Genomic DNA, 23,216 nt, shown 5'->3' with positions numbered 1-23,216 from the left:
CGTTCCATGATCTCGCCATCACGGTTGACAACTCCATTGTGTCCTCCTCCCAGAGCGCTAAGAACCTTGGCGTGATCCTGGACAACACCCTGTCGTTCTCAACTAACATCAAGGCGGTGGCCCGTTCCTGTAGGTTCATGCTCTACAACATCCGCAGAGTACGACCCTGCCTCACACAGGAAGCGGCGCAGGTCCTAATCCAGGCACCTGTCATCTCCCGTCGGGATTACTGCAACTCGCTGTTGGCTGGGCTCCCTGCCTGCGCCATTAAACCCCTGCAACTCATCCAGAACGCCGCAGCCCGTCTGATGTTCAACCTTCCCAAGTTCTCTCACGTCACCCCGCTCCTCCGCTCTCTCCACTGGCTTCCAGTTGAAGCTCGCATCCGCTACAAGACCATGGTGCTTGCCTACGGAGCTGTGAGGGGAACGGCACCTCAGTACCTCCAGGCTCTGATCAGGCCCTACACCCAAACAAGGGCACTGCGTTCATCCACCTCTGGCCTGCTCGCCTCCCTACCACTGAGGAAGTACAGTTCCCGCTCAGCCCAGTCAAAACTGTTCGCTGCTCTGGCCCCCCAATGGTGGAACAAACTCCCTCACGACGCCAGGACAGCGGAGTCAATCACCACCTTCCGGAGACACCTGAAACACCACCTCTTTAAGGAATACCTAGGATAGGATAAAGTAATCCTTCTCACCCCCCTTAAAAGATTTAGATGCACTATTGTAAAGTGGCTGTTCCACTGGATGTCATAAGGTGAATGCACCAATTTGTAAGTCGCTCTGGATAAGAGCGTCTGCTAAATGACTTAAATGTAAATGTGAGCTGGAGATACAGCGATTCAGAAAGCTCGCGGGCCTTGGCCAGCAGATGGATCTTTGGCGATGTCTCAGCGGAAAAGCCTGTTGAAACCCCCTCGGACGATTATGTCGGCGGACCAGTCGTGATGGATCGGCGGGGCTCCGTGTCGGCAGTAGAGGGTCCAGGCCAATTGGCAAAATAGGTATTGTTGGACCTCTTCGGCTAGTCGGGAGATGGGCTTAGCTCGAGGCTAGCTCCAGGCTAACTGGTGCTTGCTCTGGGACAGAGACGTTAGCCAGGAGTAGCCACTCGGATTGCAGCTAGCTAGTTGCGATGATCCGGTGTAAAGGTTCAGAGCTTGCGGTAGGAATCCGGAGATGTGGTAGAGAAAAAGCAGTCTGATATGCTTTGGGTAGATGTCGCGCTGGTGTCCTAGTTAGCGTTGAAGACCGCTAGCAGTGGCTAGCTACTAGCTAGTAGCTAGTTAGCTGGCTAGCTTCTGATGAGGGTTCCGATTCTAAAGTATAGAAAAAGCAGATCCGTACCACATTGGGTGATGCGGGTTGCAGGAGAGTATATTCAGCCTGTAGTTGGAAAGTGAGATTAAAATATGTACGAAATATATACAGAAAAAAACGAGGAAAAAAAACTATATTTACACTATACAGGACGGGACAAGACAAAACACACGTCCGACTGCTACGCCATCTTGGAAAAAAGTGACGGCCTAGGAACAGTGGGTTAACTGCCTGTTCAAGGGCAGAACGACAGATTTTGTACGTTGTCAGCTCGGGGATTTGATCTTGCAACCTTTCAGTTACTAGTCCAATGCTCTAACCACTAGGCTACCCTGCTGCCCCTCTAAGGTTGAATCCCAAATCACCCCCTGCCCCTTCACCCCCTGCCTCTCCACCTCTGCCATTTGCACAAGTGTACTAAAGCTGAGGGAGTGAAAATTATGGGGGTGTAGGGGCTAATTAGATCCTCCTATAGCCACTTCGACCTAGCCAGCATGGATGCAGGCTTCAGAGCGACGTACTATCCCGACACTCACTGCTATATGTCTGAAGTTAGCACAATTGAATTGTAAAAAATAGAGAGGCGTGTCTAATTATATACCACGTGCATGTGTTTATGTCTGATTCAGAGACTGGTCCCGGTGGGTTTATTGATCCCATCACCACTCTCTGGAAGTCACCCTCGGAGCTTCGTCAGCAACACGTGACAACGGAGGGAGTTGGTATTGGCGAGGGGGCGGTTTGGGATTCACTATAACTACTTCATCTCATTCCATCTAACTCTCTGTCAATATCCCTCTCTCTCTTTCATCTCTCTCCTTCACGATCTGTCTCTTCTCCTCATATAGTGTTAGTGTGCACGTCACAGACTGTGTAGTACAGGTAATATCACATTCTTCTTTAAAAGCAAAGAGAATCATACAACAAACCACTGCACCCTACCTTTCTCTCAGGAACAGACACGGAGAAATCGCAATAACATTATATTTAAAGCTATACTGTGGTACACTGCTATGCTATGGTAAAATATACTGTACTGTACTATCAGTTGGCTTAACAGAAGTGGCTTGGAAAAACAATTATGAACCTTGACAACCCCCCACTTGCCTTTACATTTTCCCGATTGGTTGACACAGTTTCCAATCAAGGTTCTGTTACTGAAGCATTAAGTTCTGTACCAGTTAAGGTGCGACAATATACTCTCAGTAAGCTTGCACAGTCAGCTTGGAATGAAGAGCATTGATTGGCTGGCGTAGCGTTCTACAGGATGTCAAACAATTTAGAGATTGTCCTCTCTCCCTGATTGGCTTCTGCCGCTTGTCACTCAGAGGGAGAGAGGAGAGGCATAACTCCACCTTCCTCTGGGAAAAAGGGAAGAGTTGTCCATCCATTTATCCCTCTGGAAAAAAAATGATCTTTAATACGATGTTGGTGTTAAGTTTAGTTCTTCAGTTCAGAACAGTTCAGTAGAAAGGCTATAAAGGTTAACAGGTGTGGCTCCTGTCCAATTTAGTTCCACAGACTTAATAAAACCCACTTCCCCTGCTGGGCAGGTCCCTCCCTCCTGCCCCTGTCCTGCTGTGCTGATTGGGTCGGGGCGGTGTCCATCGATGCTGCTGGGCACCTGGTTGGTCAGCCATTGGTGTTGGTGATGGTCTTGGCAGTGTAGTTCTGGAACAGTGGCTGGAGGAACATCCCGACCGTTCCGGACACACACACAATTATAAAGATCCACAGGAAGAGACGGTCGATCACCATGGCAACATACTTCCAGTCCTCGCTCACCTGAAGAGGGTGTAGGCAGAGGTTTACATAAGTACAGTTCTTACTAAAAGTATTCCCACCTTTGACTTTTTCCACTTATTGTTGTGTACAAGATAGGATTCAAATGGATTTAATTGTCATTTTTTTGTGAACGATCTACATAAAATACTCTAATGTCAAAGTGGAAGAACAATTGTAACATTTGTAAAATATCTATGAAAAATAAAAACTAATTTACAGTATCTTGTTTACACAAGTAGTGTAACGACCCTGGGTTTATAAGCGCGGATATCGACTCTGCTGCTTGAGCATGCTTTTGAGGCTCTGTCAAGTTGGTTGTTGGTCATTTTCAAGTCTTGCCATATATTTTTTGACATTGGGTTTTAGGTTATTGTCCTGCTGAAAGGTGAATTTGTCTCCCAGTGTCTGTTGGAAAGCAGATGGAAGCAGGTTTACCTCTATTCCATTTATTTTTATTTAAAAAAAAACTCCCTAGTCCTGCCGATGACAAGCATACCCATAACATGATGCAGCCACCACCATGCTTGAAAATATGAAGAGTGGTACTCAGTGATGTGTTATGTCGGATTAGCCCCAAACACAACGCTTTGTATTCAGGACAAAAATAGTATTACTTTAGTGCCTTATTGCAAACAGGATGCATGTTTGGAATATGTGTATGTGAAGGGAGGACCTGAAGTGAAAGAAGAATCAGGTGGGTCTTAAAAGTGGTTGGCATGGAAACGGACGGTAACCATGGAGATGATGAGTGGCGCTGATGGACAGAATTACAAGGACTGTTAATTCAGGGTCTCATTCCAGGAGAATGTTCTTTCCTCCCTCTCCATGCCTTCAGGCATCCCTGCCCACTGAAGGAAAAATCCCCCCCTCTGTCGTTCATCCTCCTCTCTTTCTACTCCTCTACTCCTACATTGGGAGAGCCCTGTTTTATTCACTCACAATGCTGATATCATACAGTAGCTAAGATTAAAACTGTGTTAAATATTCAGAGCAGAACAAGTGTAGCCCATGAATTCATAACCATTCACCCATAGTTATTATCCCTAGAATGTAGCAGTAGGTGGTAGCTATTCATAGGTTGCACCTCCGTCACTCGGTCGCATCATGCCATTGTTATGAACGTTCTCAAGCCGCCCTCCACCATAGTGGTGCCCAAAAGTCGTGATAAGCCCAGTCATTCTGAACAGAGGCTATTGACTGTTTAGTCTAAATTACACTATAGTGGACTGGAAATATGATTATATTGCTAAAGTGGGCAAATATTTAGTAGGACACAACTTTGACATCATTATCATGTCATCAAATGTACTTCAAACAGATGGCAATTAAGTCATTAGCTAGCAATGCTAACGTTAGCTAGTTAAAATCCGGTGGCCTCCCCTCAATCTTAGCTAGCTAGCTAACGTTATACTGCATTTAAAGTCAATCTGGCAACATCAAAATGATGACAAAAGGTTTTCTAATAATTATTTGCCTCCTTTTGAATGTCATTGTATTTCCAAGCCACTATAATGCACTTTGCATGAAATCTTCATCAGCGCTTATGGACAATGCATTGAGTAGAGTGCTAGGCATCAGTCCTAAAACGAATGTTCAAAAAAAAAAACGTCTCGAAACAGGCCTATCTGCTGTGAATAAGTGTAGATATATGGCCGAGTGTAAGTAACATTCTATGATGTGTATGGCAGAACAGGGTCAAGACATCATATACACTGCTAAAAAAAATAAAGGGAACACTAAAAATAACACATCCTAGATCTGAATGAATGAAATATTCTTATTAAATACTTTTTTCTTTACATAGTTGAATGTGCTGACAACAAAATCACACAAAAATTATCAATGGAAATCAAATTTATCAACCCATGGAGGTCTGGATTTGGAGTCACACTCAAAATTAAAGTGGAAAACCAGACTACAGGCTGATCCAACTTTGATGTAATGTCCTTAAAACAAGTCAAAATGAGGCTCAGTCGTGTGTGTGGCCTCCACGTGCCTGTATGACCTCCCTACAACGCCTGGGCATGCTCCTGATGAGGTGGCGGATGGTCTCCTGAGGGATCTCCTCCCAGACCTGGACTAAAGCATCCGCCAACTCCTGGACAGTCTGTGGGGCAACGTGGCATTGGTGGATGGAGCGAGACATGATGTCCCAGATGTGCTCAATTGGATTCAGGTCTGGGGAACGGGCGGGCCAGTCCATAGCATCAATGCCTTCCTCTTGCAGGAACTGCTGACACACACCAGCCACATGAGGTCTAGCATTGTCTTGCATTAGGAGGAACCCAGGGCCAACCGCACCAGCATATGGTCTCACAAGGGGTCTGAGGATCTCATCTCGGTACCTAATGGCAGTCAGGCTACCTCTGGCGAGCACAAGGAGGGCTGTGCGGCCCCCCAAAGAAATGCCACCCTACACCATGACTGACCCACCGCCAAACCGGTCATGCTGGAGGATGTTGCAGGCAGCAGAACGTTCTCCACGGCGTCTTCAGACTGTCATGTCTGTCACATGTGCTCAGTGTGAACCTGCTTTCATCTGTGAAGAGCACAGGGCGCCAGTGGTGAATTTGCCCATCTTAGTGTTCTCTGGCAAATGCCAAATGTCTTGCACGGTGTTGGGCTGTAAGCACAACCCACACCTGTGGACGTCGGGACCTCATACCACCCTCATGGAGTCTGTTTCTGACCATTTGAGCAGACACATGCACATTTGTGGCCTGCTGGAGGTCATTTTGCAGGGCTCTGGCAGTGCTCCTCCTGCTCCTCCTTACACAAAGGTGGAGGTAGCAGTCCTGCTGCTGGGTTGTTGCCCTCCTACGGCTTCCTCCACGTCTCCTGATGTACTGGCCTGTCTCCTGGTAGCGCCTCCATGCTCTGGACACTACGCTGACAGACACAGCAAACCTTCTTGCCACAGCTCGCATTGATGTGCTATCCTGGATGAGCTGCACTACCTGAGCCACTTGTGTGGCTACCACTAGAGCGAAAGCACTGCCAGCATTCAAAAGTGACCAAAAACATCAGCCAGGAAGCATAGGAACTGAGAAGTTGTTGTCTTGCTAATTGCCTATAATTTCCACCTGTTGTCTATTCCATTTGCACAACAGCATGTGAAATGTATTGTCAATCAGTGTTGCTTCCTAAGCGGACAGTTTGATTTCACAGAAGTGTGATTGACTTGGAGTTACATTGTGTTGTTTAAGTGTTCCCTTTATTTTTTGAGCAGTGTATATAATGTGATATACAGTGGGGCAAAAAAGTATTTAGTCAGCCACCAATTGTGCAAGTTCTCCCACTTAAAAAGATGAGAGAGGCCTGTAATTTTCATCATAGGTACACTTCAACTATGACAGACAAAATTAGAAAACAAATCCAGAAAATCACATTGTAGGATTTTTTATGAATTTATATGCAAATTATGGTGGAAAATAAGTAGTTGGTCACCTACAAACAAGCAAGATTTCTGGCTCTCACAGACCTGTAACTTCTTCTTTAAGAGGCTCCTCTTTCCTCCACTCGTTACCTGTATTAATGGCACCTGTTTGAACTTGTTAAATAAAAGACACCTGTCCACAACCTCAAACAGTCACACTCCAAACTCCACTATGGCCAAGACCAAAGAGCTGTCAAAGGACACCAGAAACAAAATTGTAGACCTGCACCAGGCTGGGAAGACTGAATCTGCAATAGGTAAGCAGCTTGGTTTGAAGAAATCAACTGTGGGAGCAATTATTAGGAAATGGAAGACATACAAGACCACTGATAATCTCCCTCGATCTGGGACTCCAAGCAAGATCTCACCCCGTGGGGTCAAAATGATCGCAAGAACTGTGAGCAAAAATCCCAGAACCACATGGGGGGACCTAGTGAATGGCCTGCAGAGAGCTGGGACCAAAGAGACAAAGCCTACCATCAGTAACACGCTACTCTGCCAGGGACTCAAATCCTGCTGTGCCAGACGTGTACCACTGCTTAAGCCAGTACATGTCCAGGCCCATCTAAAGTTTGCTAGAGAGCATTTGGATGATCCAGAAGAAGATTGGGAGAATGTCATATGGTCAGATGAAACCAAAATAGAACATTTTGGTAAAAACTCAACTCGTCGTGTTTGGAGGACAAAGAATGTTGAGTTGCATCCAAAGAACACCATACCTACTGTGAAGCATGGGGGAGGAAACATCATGCTTTGGGGCTGTTTTTCTGCAAAGGGACCAGGACGACTGATCCGTGTAAAGGAAAGAATGAATGGGGCCATGTATCGTGAGATTTTGAGTGAAAACCTCCTTCCATCAGCAAGGGCATTGAAGATGAAACGTGGCTGGGTCTTTCAGCATGACAATGATCCCAAACACACCGCCCGGGCAACGAAGGAGTGGCTTCATACGAAGCATTTCAAGGTCCTCCAGATCTCACCCCCATAGAAAATCTTTGGAGGGAGTTGAAACTTTTGTTATTGACCAAATACTTATTTTCCACCATAATTTGCAGATCAATTCATTAAAAATCCTACAATGTGATTTTCTGGATTTTTTTTCTCATTTTGTCTGTCATAGTTGAAGTGTACCTATGATGAAAATTGCAGGCCTCTCTCATCTTTTTAAGTGGGAGAACTTGCACAATTGGTGGCTGACTAAATACTTTTTTGCCCCACTGTATAGTTGTAGTGAATGGTGAATAAATGATGTATTTCTACATTACTCACACTCTGGTCGTCGTCTTCAGTCTTCATGTGGTTGGCAATGAAGCGGACCCCGTCGACAGCCTCCTCCAACCCAGGGCAGGCTTGTCCTAGCACGGCCTGGGTCAGGGCTGGGCCCCCTCCTACCTGTTTCCCCCTGGGCCGGTTCCCCTGCCCCCCCTCCCTGTCTTCCCTCAGCCCGTTCAGCCCCTCCATCGACCCCCCTCCCCCTCCTCCTCCCGTTCCCCCTCCCAGCTCCCCTACAAACTGTTTCACCGACGCCCGGTTCACGTAACACGTACAGGGTTCGTTGTTATACGTGCCACCCCCTCCGCCCCCCAGCCCCACCATCAGCCCCCGGCAGAGCCCCCATCCCTGCCCCCCTCCCTCTGCTCCTGGCCCCTCCGTCGCTGGCGCAGCTTCTGACGCTCGCAGCTGTTCTGGGGCTGGCGCATGAAGAGCAGCGCAGGCAATTTGTTGAGGAACACCAGCTTGACCCAGGGGGGCATGGTGTGTGTGGTGGGTGAGCGGTGGTGCACGTTGAGAACACACACACTGGTGACAATAGAGAAGGTCACCAGGACCATGGTGAACATCAGGTACTTCCCGACCAGAGGAACGTCCAGGGAGGTGGGGGGGACGATCTTAGAGATCAGCAGGAGAAACACTGTGAGGGCCAGCAGGACAGAGATACACAGGGTCATCTTCTCTCCACAGTCAGAGGGCAGATAGAACACTAAGATAGCCAGAGAGGTGATGAGGACACAGGGGATGATGAGGTTGATGGTGTAGAACAGAGGTTTCCTGCGGATGATGAAGTCATAGGTGATGTCTACGTAGGTGGGGTCGGCAGGGTTCTCGTTGCGGCGCCCCGGCAGGGCGATGATGTCCCACTCTCCGCTGGGTGTGAAGTCGTCCATGCTGGCCACGTCGGACCTCAGGATCAGGTCGATCTCTGTGCGGTCGTAGGTCCAGGAGCGGAACCTCATGGTGCAGTTCTGCTGGTCGAAGGGGAAGTGTTTGACCTCGATCTTACAGGCTGACTTGTAGATGGCTGGAGGCAGCCAGAAGATACTGCCGTCATGGGAGACCACCGCGTTGGAGTAGAAGGAGACCTCGTACATTCCGTCAGCACTAAGGAAGGAGGGGTGGAAAGAGAGAGAACGTTAGACTATTGGAAGGATTTTAGATATTAAAATATATATATATATAAAATGCATGCCCTTTTAAATCGATCACATCTTTGCATTTAAAAAAAATCTTCTATACAGATTAAAATGAGCAGAAAAGAGCGAGACGGTTTCTCCTATAAATTGGTGTAAATGTAACCTCAGCTCTCTGTGTGTCTCATTAGATTTCCTCCAGTCTCACTACAGATCCTTTATCACACAGCCTCAGCCACATCTCACACAGACAGGACTGGGTGACAGGGGCAGGACAGGTAAGACTCTACTGTTACAGACAGCCAGGTAAGATGACCACAGAAGATATCTCTCACACACACACACACACACACACACACACACACACACACACACACACACACACACACACACACACACACACACACACACACACACACACACACACACACACACACACACACACACACACACACACACACACACACACACACACACACACACACACACACACACACACTCTCTCTGACGACAGAAAGATGGAGAAGGTCAGACAGACGAGGGTGTGATGCGTATCAGGACTGCAAAGTAACACACGACTCCTTATATAAACATGCTGGTCATTGCTCAGGGAAACATCATCCTTCCTTAACCTGGACACAGCTAGGACAACTCAAGAGAACTCAGGTAGTGAAGGGGTCAAATGCCTCAGGTAGAGAACAGGTCAAATCCCTCAGGTAGGGAAGGGGTCAAATGCCTCAGGTAGAAAACGGGTCAAATCCCTCAGGTAGGGAAGGGGTCAAATGCCTCAGGTAGGGAACGGGTCAATTGCCTCAGGTAGGGAAGGGGTCAAATAACTCCGGTAGGGAAGGGGTCAAATACCTCAGGTAGGGAAGGGGTCAAAGAACTCAGGTAGGGAAGGGGTCAAAGAACCCAGGTAGGGAAGGGGTCAAATGCCTCAGGTAGGGAAGGGGTCAAATGCCTCAGGTAGGGAAGGGGTCAAATACCTCAGGTAGGGAAGGGGTCAACTACCTTAGGTAGGGAAAGGGTAAAATACAGTGGGGCAAAAAAGTATTTAGTCAGCCACCTATTGTGCAAGTTCTCCCACTTAAAAAGATGAGAGAGGCCTGTAATTTTCATCATAGGTACACTTCAACTATGACAGACAAAATTAGAAAAAAAATCCAGAAAATCACATTGTAGGATTTTTAATGAATTTATTTGCAAGTTATGGTTGAAAATAAGTATTTGGTCACCTACAAACAAGTAAGATTTCTGGCTCCTCTGTCCTCCACTCGTTACCTGTATTAATGGCACCTGTTTGAACTTGTTATCAGTATAAAAGACACCTGTCCACAACCTCAAACAGTCACACTCCAAACTCCACTATGGCCAAGACCAAAGAGCTGTCAAAGGACACCAGAAACAACATTGTAGACATTGTAGGGGTGAAATGCCTCAAGTAGGGAAGGGGTCAAATAGCTCAGGTAGGGAAGGGGTCAAATAGCTCAGGTAGGGAAGGGGTCAAATGCCTCAGGTAGGGAAGGGGTCAAATAGCTCAGGTAGGGAAGGGGTCAAATGCCTCAGGTAGGGAAGGGGTCAAATAGCTCAGGTAGGGAAGGGGTCAAATAGCTCAGGTAGGGAAGGGGTCAACTACCTCAGGCAGGGAACAAGTCAAATACCTCAGGTAGGGAACAAGTCCAATGCCTCAGGTAGGGAAGGGGTCAAATGCCTCAGGTAGGAAAGGGTCAAATGCCTCAGGTGGGGAAGGGGTCAAAGAACTCAGGTAGGGAAGGGGTCAAATACCTCAGGTAGGGAAGGGGTCAAATACCTCAGGTAGGGAAGGGGTCAAATGCCTCAGGTGGGGAAGGGGTCAAATACCTCAGGTAGGGAAGGGGTCAAATGCCTCAGGTAGGGAAGGGGTCAAATACCTCAGGTAGGGAAGGGGTCAACTACCTCAGGTAGGGAACGGGTCAAATAACTCAGGTAGGGAACAAAGAAAGAGAGCAATGGAGGAAGATATTGATTACCCTTCGTAAGGAATTAAATCAATGGAACCCATTAGTTTGTGACTGACTGTGTTAATGTGTTGCGAGTGGTTATGGGGGTGGATCCGTTTAGCCCCCACCGGTTGGTTAATCAGCGTAAGACGGCATTAGAGAAAGAGGAGATCGAGGCCAGACAGTTCACTTTCACTGATAAGATAGCTTACACAGGGTTAAGACACTCCGATAAGATAACTTACACCGGGCTAAGAGACTACGATAAGATAGGAACTAGAAGACTGGAGTTGAGAAACAATGCTGTACTGTGTGTGTGTGTGTGTGTGTGTGTGTGTGTGTGTGTGTGTGTGTGTGTGTGTGTGTGTGTGTGTGTGTGTGGAAGTTGGTTGCTCTTTTGACACCTACGTAGAGCAGACAGTTGCTGAAGAACTAGCCCATAGTGTCATGCCTCAACAGCCTTGGTTATCACTGCAAACTTGTGGTGCTGATATTTGGGAGTCTCGGCCATGTACTTATTAGGCTGACAGTATGTGGCCTTCAGATTACCGGCCTGCAGAGGACAAAGGTAACATTGCCACCAAGGTACTGCTCTGTGTCAGCGGTCATGGACAGCTTAGCTGTTTGGAGAAGGAGGTGCTTTCTGTATCTATAAGTGTCCAGATATCCGTGTCTTTAAAATGTAAAACTCTCTTTTATACAGCACAATGTCGGGTAGCCAGATGTGTGTGTGTGTGTGTGTGTGTGTGTGTGTGTGTGTGTGTGTGTGTGTGTGTGTGTGTGTGTGTGTGTGTGTAACTCACTTGTTATACAGCACAACGTCGGGCAGCCAGATGTGTTTGGAAGGCAGTCTGACCTTCTCCATGCCATCAAACTCCTCAGGGACCCAAGTCAGACGGTAGTCCTGCCATTCCTGGACACCAATCACAGACCAGAGAACAGAGTTAATGACCAATCACTCAGCTGAGAAGATTGTTACTAACCAATCATACAGCAGAGTTAGTGACCAATCAAAAGTCATAGAAGAGTGTGAGACCCACAAACAGCTGCTGTGAGCTTCACTTTTGAAATAACACTCAGTGAAATGCATCTTTACTTTCCATAATGATCTTCATGTAAATATGTTCCTATAGAGACCTTTACTGTCCTGTCCAGGAACAGTGTGATAACTCAGCTCCATTAATTAGAGATGTAAGACAGAAGGACTAATGTCTACCATGACCCTATAGTAAGTCAGTTAAAAACACTCACTCAAACACACATCTAATCATCCTGACTGAAATGGCCGCCTGCCAAGGAGGTATCCAGATCGCGTGTGTGACAGTGAGTGCGTATGTATGTGTGTATGTGTATGTGTGTGTGTGTGTGTGTGTGTGTGACAGTGAGTGCGTATGTATGTGTGTATGTCTGTGCATGTGTGTGTGTGAGTTTGCCTCCCATGATTGAAGGTGTGTGGGTCAGTCATTGACGTGCTCTTGGTGACCTGCTCATGCTCTTGGTGACCTGCTCATGCTCTCGGTGACCTGCTCATGCTCTTAGTGACATGCTCATGCTCTTAGTGACCTTGATGGTGGTAGCCCTATTATGAGCCATAATGGTCCAGATAGCAGTGGCTCTATGGCTGTTAGGGCTGTAGAATAACCTTAATAACCATTTACAATAGGGGCTCTGTAACTGTTATTGCTACAGTATATGCCATGTAGAGCCATAATGGCCATGATGCCAGATGCTACATGACTTGAAAATGGTGGCTCTGTGAAACAGTGATGTGTTGTGGTATTATCAGAGCCAGAATGGTGGTGAAAGTGATAGCAGTGGCTCTCTTGGCTCAGGACTGGTTTCCTTGGCATCTCCTCTTGGCTACGACCAAGGGCCTCATAAAACACGTATGCTCATTCTCTATTCAATTACAGACCATCAACACCTTCACACACGCACACGTGTACACACACAGACACACACACAGACACACACACAGACACACACACAGACACACACAAACAGGTTTCCATAACGGTTCATAACTGATTTATACACATTAGTGCATTTACAGCTGTGAGTGTGCATGTGTGTGTGAACCTGTCCACTGGGCAGTGTGTTATGTTGCAGGCCCCAGCTGCAGACACACAGAGAACCAGCTGTGTAGAACAGGGTCAGAACTCAGGAACATGCCAGGATTAGTCTCTCACAACAACAATACAGAACTGTGTCTCTCTCTGCCGCATACTGCAATGTGATGCTCCCGAGTGGCGCAGTGGTCTACGGCAATGCATCTCAGTGCTAGCGGCGTCACTACAGACCCTGGTTTGATTCCAGGCTGTATCACAACCGGACGTGATTGGGAGTTCCATAGGGACAACGCTGGGCACAACTGGCCCAGCGTCGTCCGGGATCGGGTTTGGCCGGGGTAGGCTGTCATTGAAAATAACTATTTGTTCTTAACTAACTTACCCAGTTAAATAAAGATGAAATCAAATAAATAAAGATGCTAGGTAGAAAAGTACTGTAGTGTATGGCAACCCTCCTGGGAAACTCTGGTTGTGTGTTCATGTTCCCATTGAATGACCAGAATGTCTGTGTTGAGTTGTAGGAGACTGATACAGGGACAGTCATTTTCAACCCCCTACTGGTTCAGATTGCTATGTCTGACAGTGCCTATTCCTAACTTAGCGGCAGAATGAACAAACACGTTCTTGCACGATGCAATTTGTTGTGTTATCAATTAACAGAAAGGAGAGCATCGTTGCATTCTTAACTGTACATTTAATGAAGTCAGACTACCAGTTGATTTGGCATCTCAGGAGATAAAAGACAGAGCTAAGTAACAGTAGGAGAGGAATGAAGACAGAGTGCTAAGGAGAGAGGAGGTGTAGACAGAGGGATAAGGAGAGAGAGGTGAAGACAGAGGGATAAGGAGAGAGAGGTGAAGACAGAGGGATAAGGAGAGAGAGGTGAAGACAGAGAGATAAGGAGAGAGAGGTGAAGACAGAGGGATAAGGAGAGAGGAGGTGAAGACAGAGGGATAAGGAGAGAGAGGTGAAGACAGAGGGATAAGGAGAGAGGAGGTGTAGACAGAGGGATAAGGAGAGAGAGGTGAAGATAGAGGGATAATGAGAGAGAGGTGAAGACAGAGGGATAATGAGAGAGAGGTGAAGACAGAGGGATAAGGAGAGAGAGGTGAGGTGGGATAAGGAGAGAGAGGTGAAGACAGAGGGATAAGGAGAGAGGTGAAGACAGAGGGATAAGGAGAGAGAGGTGAAGACAGAGGGATAAGGAGAGAGAGAGGTGAAGACAGAGGGATAAGGAGAGAGAGTGAAGACAGAGGGATAAGGAGAGGGATAGAGGTGAAGACAGAGGGATAAGGAGAGAGAGGTGAAGACAGAGGGATAAGGAGAGAGAGGTGAAGACAGAGGGATAATGAGAGAGGTGAAGACAGAGGGATAAGGAGAGAGAGGTGAAGACAGAGGGATAAGGAGAGAGAGGTGAAGACAGAGGGATAAGGAGAGAGAGAGGTGAAGACAGAGGGATAAGGAGAGAGAGGTGAAGACAGAGGGATAAGGAGAGAGAGGTGAAGACAGAGGGATAAGGAGAGAGAGGTGAAGACAGAGGGATAAGGAGAGAGAGGTGAAGACAGAGGGATAAGGAGAGAGAGGTGAAGACAGAGGGATAAGGAGAGAGGGAAGACAGAGAGATAAGGAGAGAGGTGACGACAGAGGGATAAGGAGAGAGAGGTGAAGACAGAGGGATAAGGAGAGAGAGGTGAAGACAGAGGGATAAGGAGAGAGAGGTGAAGACAGAGGGATAAGGAGAGAGAGGTGAAGACAGAGGGATAAGGAGAGAGAGGTGAAGACAGAGGGATAAGGAGAGAGGTGAAGACAGAGGGATAAGGAGAGAGAGAGGTGAAGACAGAGGGATAAGGAGAGAGGTGAAGACAGAGGGATAAGGAGAGAGGTGAGGGACAGAGGGATAAGGATAAGGAGAGAGAGGTGAAGACAGAGGGATAAGGAGAGAGAGGTGAAGACAGAGGGATAAGGAGAGAGGTGAAGACAGAGGGATAAGGAGAGAGAGGTGAAGACAGAGAGATAAGGAGAGAGGTGAAGACAGAGGGATAAGGAGAGAGAGGTGAAGACAGAGGGATAAGGAGAGAGAGGTGAAGACAGAGGGATAAGGAGAGAGAGAGGTGAAGACAGAGGGATAAGGAGAGAGAGGTGAAGACAGAGGGATAAGGAGAGAGAGGTGAAGACAGAGGGATAAGGAGAGAGAGGTGAAGACAGAGGGATAAGGAGAGAGAGGTGAAGACAGAGGGATAAGGAGAGAGAGGTGAAGACAGAGGGATAAGGAGAGAGAGGTGAAGACAGAGGGATAAGGAGAGAGGTGAAGACAGAGGGATAAGGAGAGAGAGGTGAAGAGAGGGATAAGGAGAGAGAGGTGAAGACAGAGGGATAAGGAGAGAGAGAGGTGAAGACAGAGGGATGAAGACAGAGGGATAAGGAGAGAGAGGTGAAGACAGAGGGATAAGGAGAGAGAGGTGAAGACAGAGGGATAAGGAGAGAGAGGTGAAGACAGAGGGATAAGGAGAGAAGAGAGGTGAAGAAAGAGGGATAAGGAGAGAGAGGTGAAGAAAGAGGGATAAGGAGAGAGAGGTGAAGACAGAGGGATAAGGAGAGAGAGAGTGAAGAAAGAGGGATAAGGAGAGAGAGGTGAAGACAGAGGGATAAGGAGAGAGAGGTGAAGACAGAGGGATAAGGAGAGAGAGGTGAAGACAGAGGGATAAGGAGAGAGAGGTGAAGACAGAGGGATAAGGAGAGAGAGGTGAAGACAGAGGGATAAGGAGAGAGAGAGGTGAAGACAGAGGGATAAGGAGAGAGAGGTGAAGACAGAGGGATAAGGAGAGAGAGGTGAAGACAGAGGGATAAGGAGAGAGAGAGGTGAAGACAGAGGGATAAGGAGAGAGAGAGGTGAAGACAGGGATAAGGAGAGAGAGGTGAAGACAGAGGGATAAGGAGAGAGTGAAGACAGAGGGATAAGGAGAGAGGTGAAGACAGAGGGATAAGGAGAGAGAGGTGTAGACAGAGGGATAAGGAGAGAGAGGTGAAGACAGAGGGATAAGGAGAGAGGAGGTGAAGACAGAGGGATAAGGAGAGAGAGAGGTGAAGACAGAGGGATAAGGAGAGAGAGGTGAAGACAGAGGGATAAGGAGAGAGGAGGTGTAGACAGAGGGATAAGGAGAGAGAGGTGAAGACAGAGGGATAAGGAGAGAGAGAGGTGAAGACAGAGGGATAAGGAGAGAGAGGTGAAGACAGAGTGTAACTGACCTGTGTGAGCCATACGTTGGTGGTCATGACCTGCTCTCTCTCGTGCTGCAATAGAAAGAGGAACACAGCAACATTATTGGGGTGGGTTGGAGACATTATTATGTTCTGAGGTGGGTGGGTTAGAGACATTATTATGTTCTGAGGTGGGTGGGTTAGAGACATTATTATGTTCTGAGGTGGGTGGGTTAGAGACAGAGCATGGGCCACCCCACACACACAGACACATACTCACCACACTGATGAGCTGGGCCAGTGACACCATCAGCTGAACTGTCACCAGCTCAGAACCATTGGTCGCTGGGCGGATCAGTTTGTTATAGTGGGCGGGGTTTAGCAGGTGCTCCACCAGCCGCTCTTCAGTATCCGCCCCCAGGCTGCCTGAAAAGAAATAAATAATTGGTTCACAGACATGTCCATCAAATGCTTTCTATGGTGATAACAACAACAACAAAAAACAAGAACAAAGGATATAGCTGAAACTGTTTAATGGGGAGGCCTTGTGATGAAGCTGTATGTTAGTCTGCTCGATAACATTGTGTTCAGTATATATACATCATATCAATGAGTCAAGCAGTCTTACTGTCTGCTGGAACATCTCAGCACAGCTCTAGTCTCTCCCTCAGGAGCTCCCATCATATCCCTCTCTCCCTCTCTTCCTCTATCCCTCTCTCCCTATCCCTCTCTCCCTATCCCTCTCTCCTCTATCCCTCTCTCCCTATCCCTCTCTCCCTCTCTTCCTCTATCCCTCTCTCCCTCTCTTCCTCGATCCCTCTCTTCCTCTATCCCTCTCTCCCTCTCTCACTCTCTTCCTCGATCCCTCTCTCCCTATCCCTCTCCCTCTCTCCCTCTCTCCCTCTCTCCCTCTATCCCTATCCCTCTCTCCCTCTCTTCCTCTATCCCTCTCTCCCTCTCTCCCTCTCTTCCTCTATCCCTATCCCTCTCTCCCTCTCTTCCTCTCTCCCTCTCTCCCTCTCTCCCTCTCTCTCTCTCTATCCCTCTCTCCCTATCCCTCTCCTCTCTCGCTCTATCCCTCTCTCCCTCTCTTCCTCTATCCCTCTCTCCCTCTCTTCCTCGATCCCTCTCTCCTCTATCCCTCTCTCCCTATCCCTCTCCCTCTCTATCCCTCTCTCCTCGATCCCTCTCTCCCCTATCCCTCTCTCCCTATCCCTCTCTTCCTCTATCCCTCTCTCCCTCTCTTCCTCGATCCCTCTCTCCTCTATCCCTCTCTCCCTATCCCTCTCTCCCTCTCTCCCTCTATCCCTCTCTCCCTATCCCTCTCTCCCTCTATCCCTCTCTCCTATCCCTCTCCCCTCTATCCCTCTCCCTCTCTCCCTCTATCCCTCTCCCTCTCTCCCTCTCTCCTCTACTGTCTATTTCTCTCCTCCTCCATCTCACTTTTCCTCTGACTCTTCCTCTATCCCTCTCTCCCTCTATCCCTCTCTCCCTCTCTCCCTCTATCCCTCTCTCCCTATCCCTCTCTCCCTATCCCTCTCTCCCTATCCCTCTCTCCCTCTCTTCCTCTATCCCTCTTCCTCTCTCCCTCTCTCCTCTACTGTCTATTTCTCTCCTCCTCCATCTCACTTTTCCTCCGACTCTTTCTCTTTCCCCCGTCCTCACCCCACTCCCACACCCTCTCAGGTTGTTGTCATATCACTGGAGTGGCTTGGTTTTGGCAGAGCTGTCACAATACCACACAAAGTGGAGGATAAATACTGCTGCAGGAGACACACCACAACAACTCTGTCTCCCCTTTCCTTTATCTCTCTCTGTCTCCCCTTCCCTTTATCTCTCTCTCTGTCTCCCCTTCCCTATATCTCTCTCTCTGTCTCCCCTTCCCTTTATCTCTCTCTCTCTCTCCCCTTCCCAGTGAGCACATAGCCTGTCTTCTCTTGAGAGCCATGTCTGCCTACGGCTCTTTTCGTCTCTTTCTCCCTCTCTATCCCCTTCCCCTCTCTCTTACTCCCTCTCTATCCCCTTCCCCTCTCTCTTTCTGCCTCTATATCCCCTACCCTCTCTCTTTCTCCCTCTCTATCCCATTCCCTTCTCTCGTACTCCCTCTCTATCCCCTTCCCCTCTTTCTTTCTCCCTCTCTATCCCCTTCCCCTCTTTCTTTCTCCCTCTCTATCCCTTCCCCTCTTTCCCCTTCCCCTCTCTCTTTCTCCCTCTCTATCCCCTTCTCGTCTCTTTCTCCCTCTCTATCCCCTTCCCCTCTCTCTTACTCCCTCTCTATCCCCTTCCCCTCTCTCTTTCTCCCTCTCTATCCCCTTCCCTCTTTCTTTCTCCCTCTCTATCCCCTTCCTATCTCTCTTTCTCCCCTCTATCCCCTTCCCCTCTTTCTTACTCCCTCTCTATCCCCTTCCCCTCTTTCTTTCTCCCTCTCTATCCCCTTCCCCTCTCTCTTTCTCCCTCTCTATCCCCTTCCCCTCTCTCTTTCTCCCTCTCTATCCCCACCCCTCTTTCTTTCTCACTCTCTCTCCCCTTCCCCTCTTTCTTTCTCCCTCTCTATCCCCTTCCCCTCTCTCTTTCTCCCTCTCTATCCCCTTCCCCTCTCTCTTTCTCCCTCTCTATCCCCTTCCCCGTCTCTTTCTCCCTCTCTATCCCCTTCCCCTCTCTCTCTCTCCCTCTCTATCCCCTTCCCGTCTCGCTTTCACCCTCTCTATCCCCTTCCCCTCTCTCTTTCTCGCTCTCTATCCCCTTCCCCTCTCTCTTTCTCCCTCTCTATCCCCTTCCCCTCTCTCTTTCTCCCTCTCTATCCCCTTCCCCTCTTTCTTTCTCCCTCTCTCTCCCCTTCCCCTCTTTCTTTCTCCCTCTCTATCCCCTTCCCCTCTCTCTTTCTCCCTCTCTATCCCCTTCTCGTCTCTTTCTCCCTCTCTATCCCCTTCCCCTCTCTCTTACTCCCTCTCTATCCCCTTCCCCTCTCTCTTTCTGCCTCTATATCCCCTTCCCCTCTCTCTTTCTCCCTCTCTATCCCATTCCCTTCTCTCGTACTCCCTGTCTATCCCCTTCCCCTCTTTCTTTCTCCCTCTCTATCCCCTTCCCCTCTTTCTTTCTCCCTCTCTATCCCCTTCCCCTCTTTCCCCTTCCCCTCTCTCTTTCTCCCTCTCTATCCCCTTCTCGTCTCTTTCTCCCTCTCTATCCCCTTCCCCTCTCTCTTACTCCCTCTCTATCCCCTTCCCCTCTCTCTTTCTCCCTCTCTATCCCCTTCCCCTCTTTCTTTCTCCCTCTCTATCCCCTTCCCATCTCTCTTTCTCCCCTCTATCCCCTTCCCCTCTTTCTTACTCCTCTCTCTATCCCCTTCCCTCTTTCTTTCTCCCTCTCTATCCCTTCCCTCTCTCTTTCTCCCTCTCTATCCCCTTCCCATCTCTCTTTCTCCCTCTCTATCCCCACCCCTCTTTCTTTCTCACTCTCTCTCCCCTTCCCCTCTTTCTTTCTCCCTCTCTATCCCCTTCCCCTCTCTCTTTCTCCCTCTCTATCCCCTTCCACTCTCTCTTTCTCCCTCTCTATCCCCTTCCCCGTCTCTTTCTCCCTCTCTATCCCCTCCCCCTCTCTCTCTCCCTCTCTATCCCCTTCCCGTCTCGCTTTCACCCTCTCTATCCCCTTCCCCTCTCTCTTTCTCGCTCTCTATCCCCTTCCCCTCTTTCTTTCTCCCTCTCTATCCCCACCCCTCTTTCTTTCTCCCTCTCTCTCCCTTTCCCCTCTTTCTTTCTCCCTCTCTATCCCCTTCCCCTCTCTCTTTCTCCCTCTCTATCCCCTTCTCGTCTCTTTCTCCCTCTCTATCCCCTTCCCTCTCTCTTACTCCTCTCTATCCCCTTCCCCTCTCTATCCCCTTCCCTCTCTCTTACTCCCTCTCCTCCCCTTCCCTCTCTCTTTCTCCCTCTATATCCCTTCCCATCTCTCTTTCTCCCTCTCTATCCCCTTCCCTCTTTCTTTCTCCCTCTCTATCCCCTTCCCCCTCTCTTTTCTCCCTCTCTATCCCCTTCCCCTTTCTTTCTCCCTCTCTATCCCCTTCCCTCTCTCTTTCTCCCTCTCTATCCCCTTCCTCTCTTCTTTCTCCTCTCTCCTTCCCCTCTCCTCCTCTCTCCCCTTCCTGTCTTCTCTTTCTCCCTCTCTATCCTTCCCTCTTTCTTTCTCCTCTCTATCCCCTTCCCTCTCTTTCTCCTCTTTCTCCCCTTCCCCTCTTTCTTTCTCCCTCTCTATCCCCTTCCCCGTCTCTTTCTCCTCTCTCCCTCCCCTTCCCTCCTTCTCTATCCCCTTCCCGTCTCTCCTCCTCTCTCTCCCCCTTCCCCTCTCTTTCTCCCTCTTTCTCCCTCTTCCCCTTCCCCTTTTTCTCCCTCCCTCTCTATCCCCTTCCCTCTCTCTTTCTCCCTCTCTATCCCCTTCCCCTCTCTCTTTCTCCCTCTCTATCCCCTTCCCCTCTCTCTTTCTCCCTCTCTATCCCCTTCCTCTCTTTCTCTTCTCCTCCCTCTCTATCCCCTTCCCCTCTTTCTTTCTCCCTCTCTATCCCCTTCCCTCTCTCTCTCTTTCTCCCTCTCTCTATCCCCTTCCCCTCTCTTTCTCCCTCTCTATCCCCTTCCCCTCTCTCTTTCTCCCTCTCTATCCCCTTCCCCTCCCTCTCTCCCTCTCTCTCCCTTCTCTCTCTCCTCCTCTCTATCCCATTCCTCTCTCTTACTCCTCTCTATCCCCTTCCCCTCTTTCTTTCTCCCTCTCTATCCCCTTCCCTCTTTCTTTCTCCCTCTCTATCCCCTTCCCCTCTTTCTCCCTCTCTATCCCCCTTCTCTCTTTCTCCTCTCTATCCCTTCCCTCTCTTTCTCCCTCTCTATCCCTTCCCTCTCTCTCTCCCTCTTCTCCTTCCCGTCTCTTTCCTCCTCTCTCTCCCCTTCCCCTCTCTTTCTCCCTCTCTATCCCCTTCCCCTCTTTCTTTCTCCCTCTCTATCCCCTTCCCATCTCTCTTTCTCCCTCTCTATCTCCCTTCCCCTCTCTCTTTCTCCCTCTCTATCCCCTTCCCCTCTTTCTTTCTCCCTCTCTATCCCTCTCCCCTCTCTCTCTCCTCTCTTCCCCTCTCTATCCCCTTCCCATCCCCTCTTTCTCCCTCTCTATCCCCTTCCCCTCTTTCTTTCTCCTCTCTCTCCCCTCCCCTCTTTCTTTCTCCCTCTCTATCCCCTTCCCCTCTCTCTTTCTCCTCTCTATCCCCTTCCACTCTCTCTTTCTCCCTCTCTATCCCCTTCCCCTCTTTCTCCTCTCTATCCCCTTCCCCTCTCTCTCCTCTCTCTATCCCCTTCCCTCTCGCTTTCTCCCTCTCTATCCCCTTCCCCTCTCTTTCTCCCTCTCTATCCCTTCCCCTCTTTCTTTCTCCCTCTCTATCCCTTCCCCTCTTTCTTTCTCTATCCCTCTGTCTCCTTTCTCCCTCTTTCCCCTTTCTCCCTCTCTATCCCCTTCCCCTCTTTCTCTTTCTTTCTCCCTCTCTATCCCCTTCCCCTTCCCCTTTCTCCTCCCTCTCTATCCCTTCCCCTCTCTCTTTCTCCCTCTCTATCCCCTTCCCCTCTCTCTTTCTCCTCTCTATCCCTTCCCTCTCTCTTTCTCCCTCTCTATCCCTTCCCCTCTCTCTTTCTCCCTCTCTATCCCCTTCCCTTCCTCTCTCTTTCTCCCTCTCTATCCCCTTCCCCTCTTATCTTTCTCCCTTTCTCTATCCCCTTCCCTCTCTCTTTCTCCCTCTCTATCCCCTTCCCCTCTCTCTTTCTCCCTCTCTCTCCCTTCCTCCTCTCTTTCTCCCTCTCTATCCCCTTCCCCTCTCTCTTTCTCCTCTCTATCCCCTTCCCCTCTCTCTTTCTCCCTCTCTATCCCCTTCCCTCCCTCTTTCTTTCTCTCTTTCTCCCTCTCTATCCCCTTCCCTCTCTCTTTCTCCCTCTCTATCCCCTTCCCTCTCTTTCTCCCTCTTTCTCCCTTCCCCTCTTTATTTCTCCCTCTCTATCCCCTTCCTCTCTCTTTCTCCCTCTCTATCCCTTCCCCTCTCTTTTTCTCCTTCTCTATCCCTTCCCCGTCTCTTCTTTCTCCCTCTCTCCCCTTCCCCTCTTTCTTTCTCCCTCTCTATCCCCTTCCCCTCTCTCTTTCTCCCTCTCTATCCCCTTCCCCTCTTTCTTTCTCCCTCTCTATCCCCTTCCCTCTCTTTCTCCTCTCTATCCCTTCCTCTCTCTCTTTCTCCCTCTCTATCCCCTTCCCCTCTCTCTTTCTCCCTCTCTATCCCCTTCCCCTCTCTTTCTCCCTCTCTATCCCCTTCCCCTCTCTCTTTCTCCCTCTCTATCCCCTTCCCATCTCCTTTCTCTCTCTCCCTTCCTTTTCTCTCTCTCTCTTTCTCCCCTTCCCCTCTTTTTTCTCCCTCTCTATCCCCCTTCCCTTTCTCTCTTTCTCCCTCTCTATCCCCTTCCCCTCTCTCTTTCTCCTCTCTATCCCTTCCCCTCTCTCTTTCTCCCTCTCTATCCCTTCCCTCTCTCTTTCTCCCTCTCTATCCTTCCCCTCTCTCTTTCTCCCTCTCTATCCCTTCCCCTCTTTCTTTCTCCCTCTCTATCCCCTTCCCCTCTCTCTTTCTCCTCTCTATCCCCTTCTCTCTCTTTCTCCCTCTCTATCCCTTCTTCCTCTCTCTTACTCCCTCTCTATCCCCTTCCCCTCTCTCTTTCTCCCTCTCTATCCTTCCTTCCCTCTTCCCTCTCCTCTCTCTATCCCTCCCTCTCTATCTCCTCTCTATCCCTTCCCCTCTCTCTTTCTCCCTCTCTATCCCCTTCCCATCTCTCTTTCTCCCTCTCTATCCCCTTCCCCTCTTTCTTTCTCCCTCTCTATCCCCTTCCCGTCTCTCTTTCTCCCTCTCTATCCCCTTCCCCTCTTTCTTTCTCCCTCTCTATCCCCTTCCCCTCTCTCTTTCTCCCTCTCTATCCCCTTCCCCTCTCTCTTTCTCCTCTCTCTATCCCTCCCTCTCTCTT

At 49.1% G+C, this 23,216-nt stretch overlaps 1 protein-coding gene across 1 annotated transcript in view; it reads right to left on the bottom strand.

The window, feature by feature from the left end:
- Positions 1–723: 723 nt before the first annotated feature.
- LOC135563746 (neuronal acetylcholine receptor subunit beta-2-like) overlaps positions 724–23,216 on the bottom strand; it is an 86,990-nt gene continuing 64,497 nt past the window's right edge. Inside the window, 6 exon segments of the mRNA XM_065006956.1 lie at positions 724–3,107; positions 7,813–8,141; positions 8,144–8,922; positions 11,734–11,843; positions 16,246–16,290; positions 16,478–16,623. Of these exon segments, the coding sequence (XP_064863028.1) occupies positions 2,955–3,107; positions 7,813–8,141; positions 8,144–8,922; positions 11,734–11,843; positions 16,246–16,290; positions 16,478–16,623 (1,562 nt within the window). The 3' untranslated portion in view covers positions 724–2,954.

This window comes from Oncorhynchus nerka, linkage group LG3 (genome assembly GCF_034236695.1).
Source record: "Oncorhynchus nerka isolate Pitt River linkage group LG3, Oner_Uvic_2.0, whole genome shotgun sequence".
NCBI classification, from domain to species: Eukaryota; Metazoa; Chordata; class Actinopteri; order Salmoniformes; family Salmonidae; genus Oncorhynchus; species Oncorhynchus nerka.
This window is presented reverse-complemented; position numbering and strand designations above follow the sequence as displayed.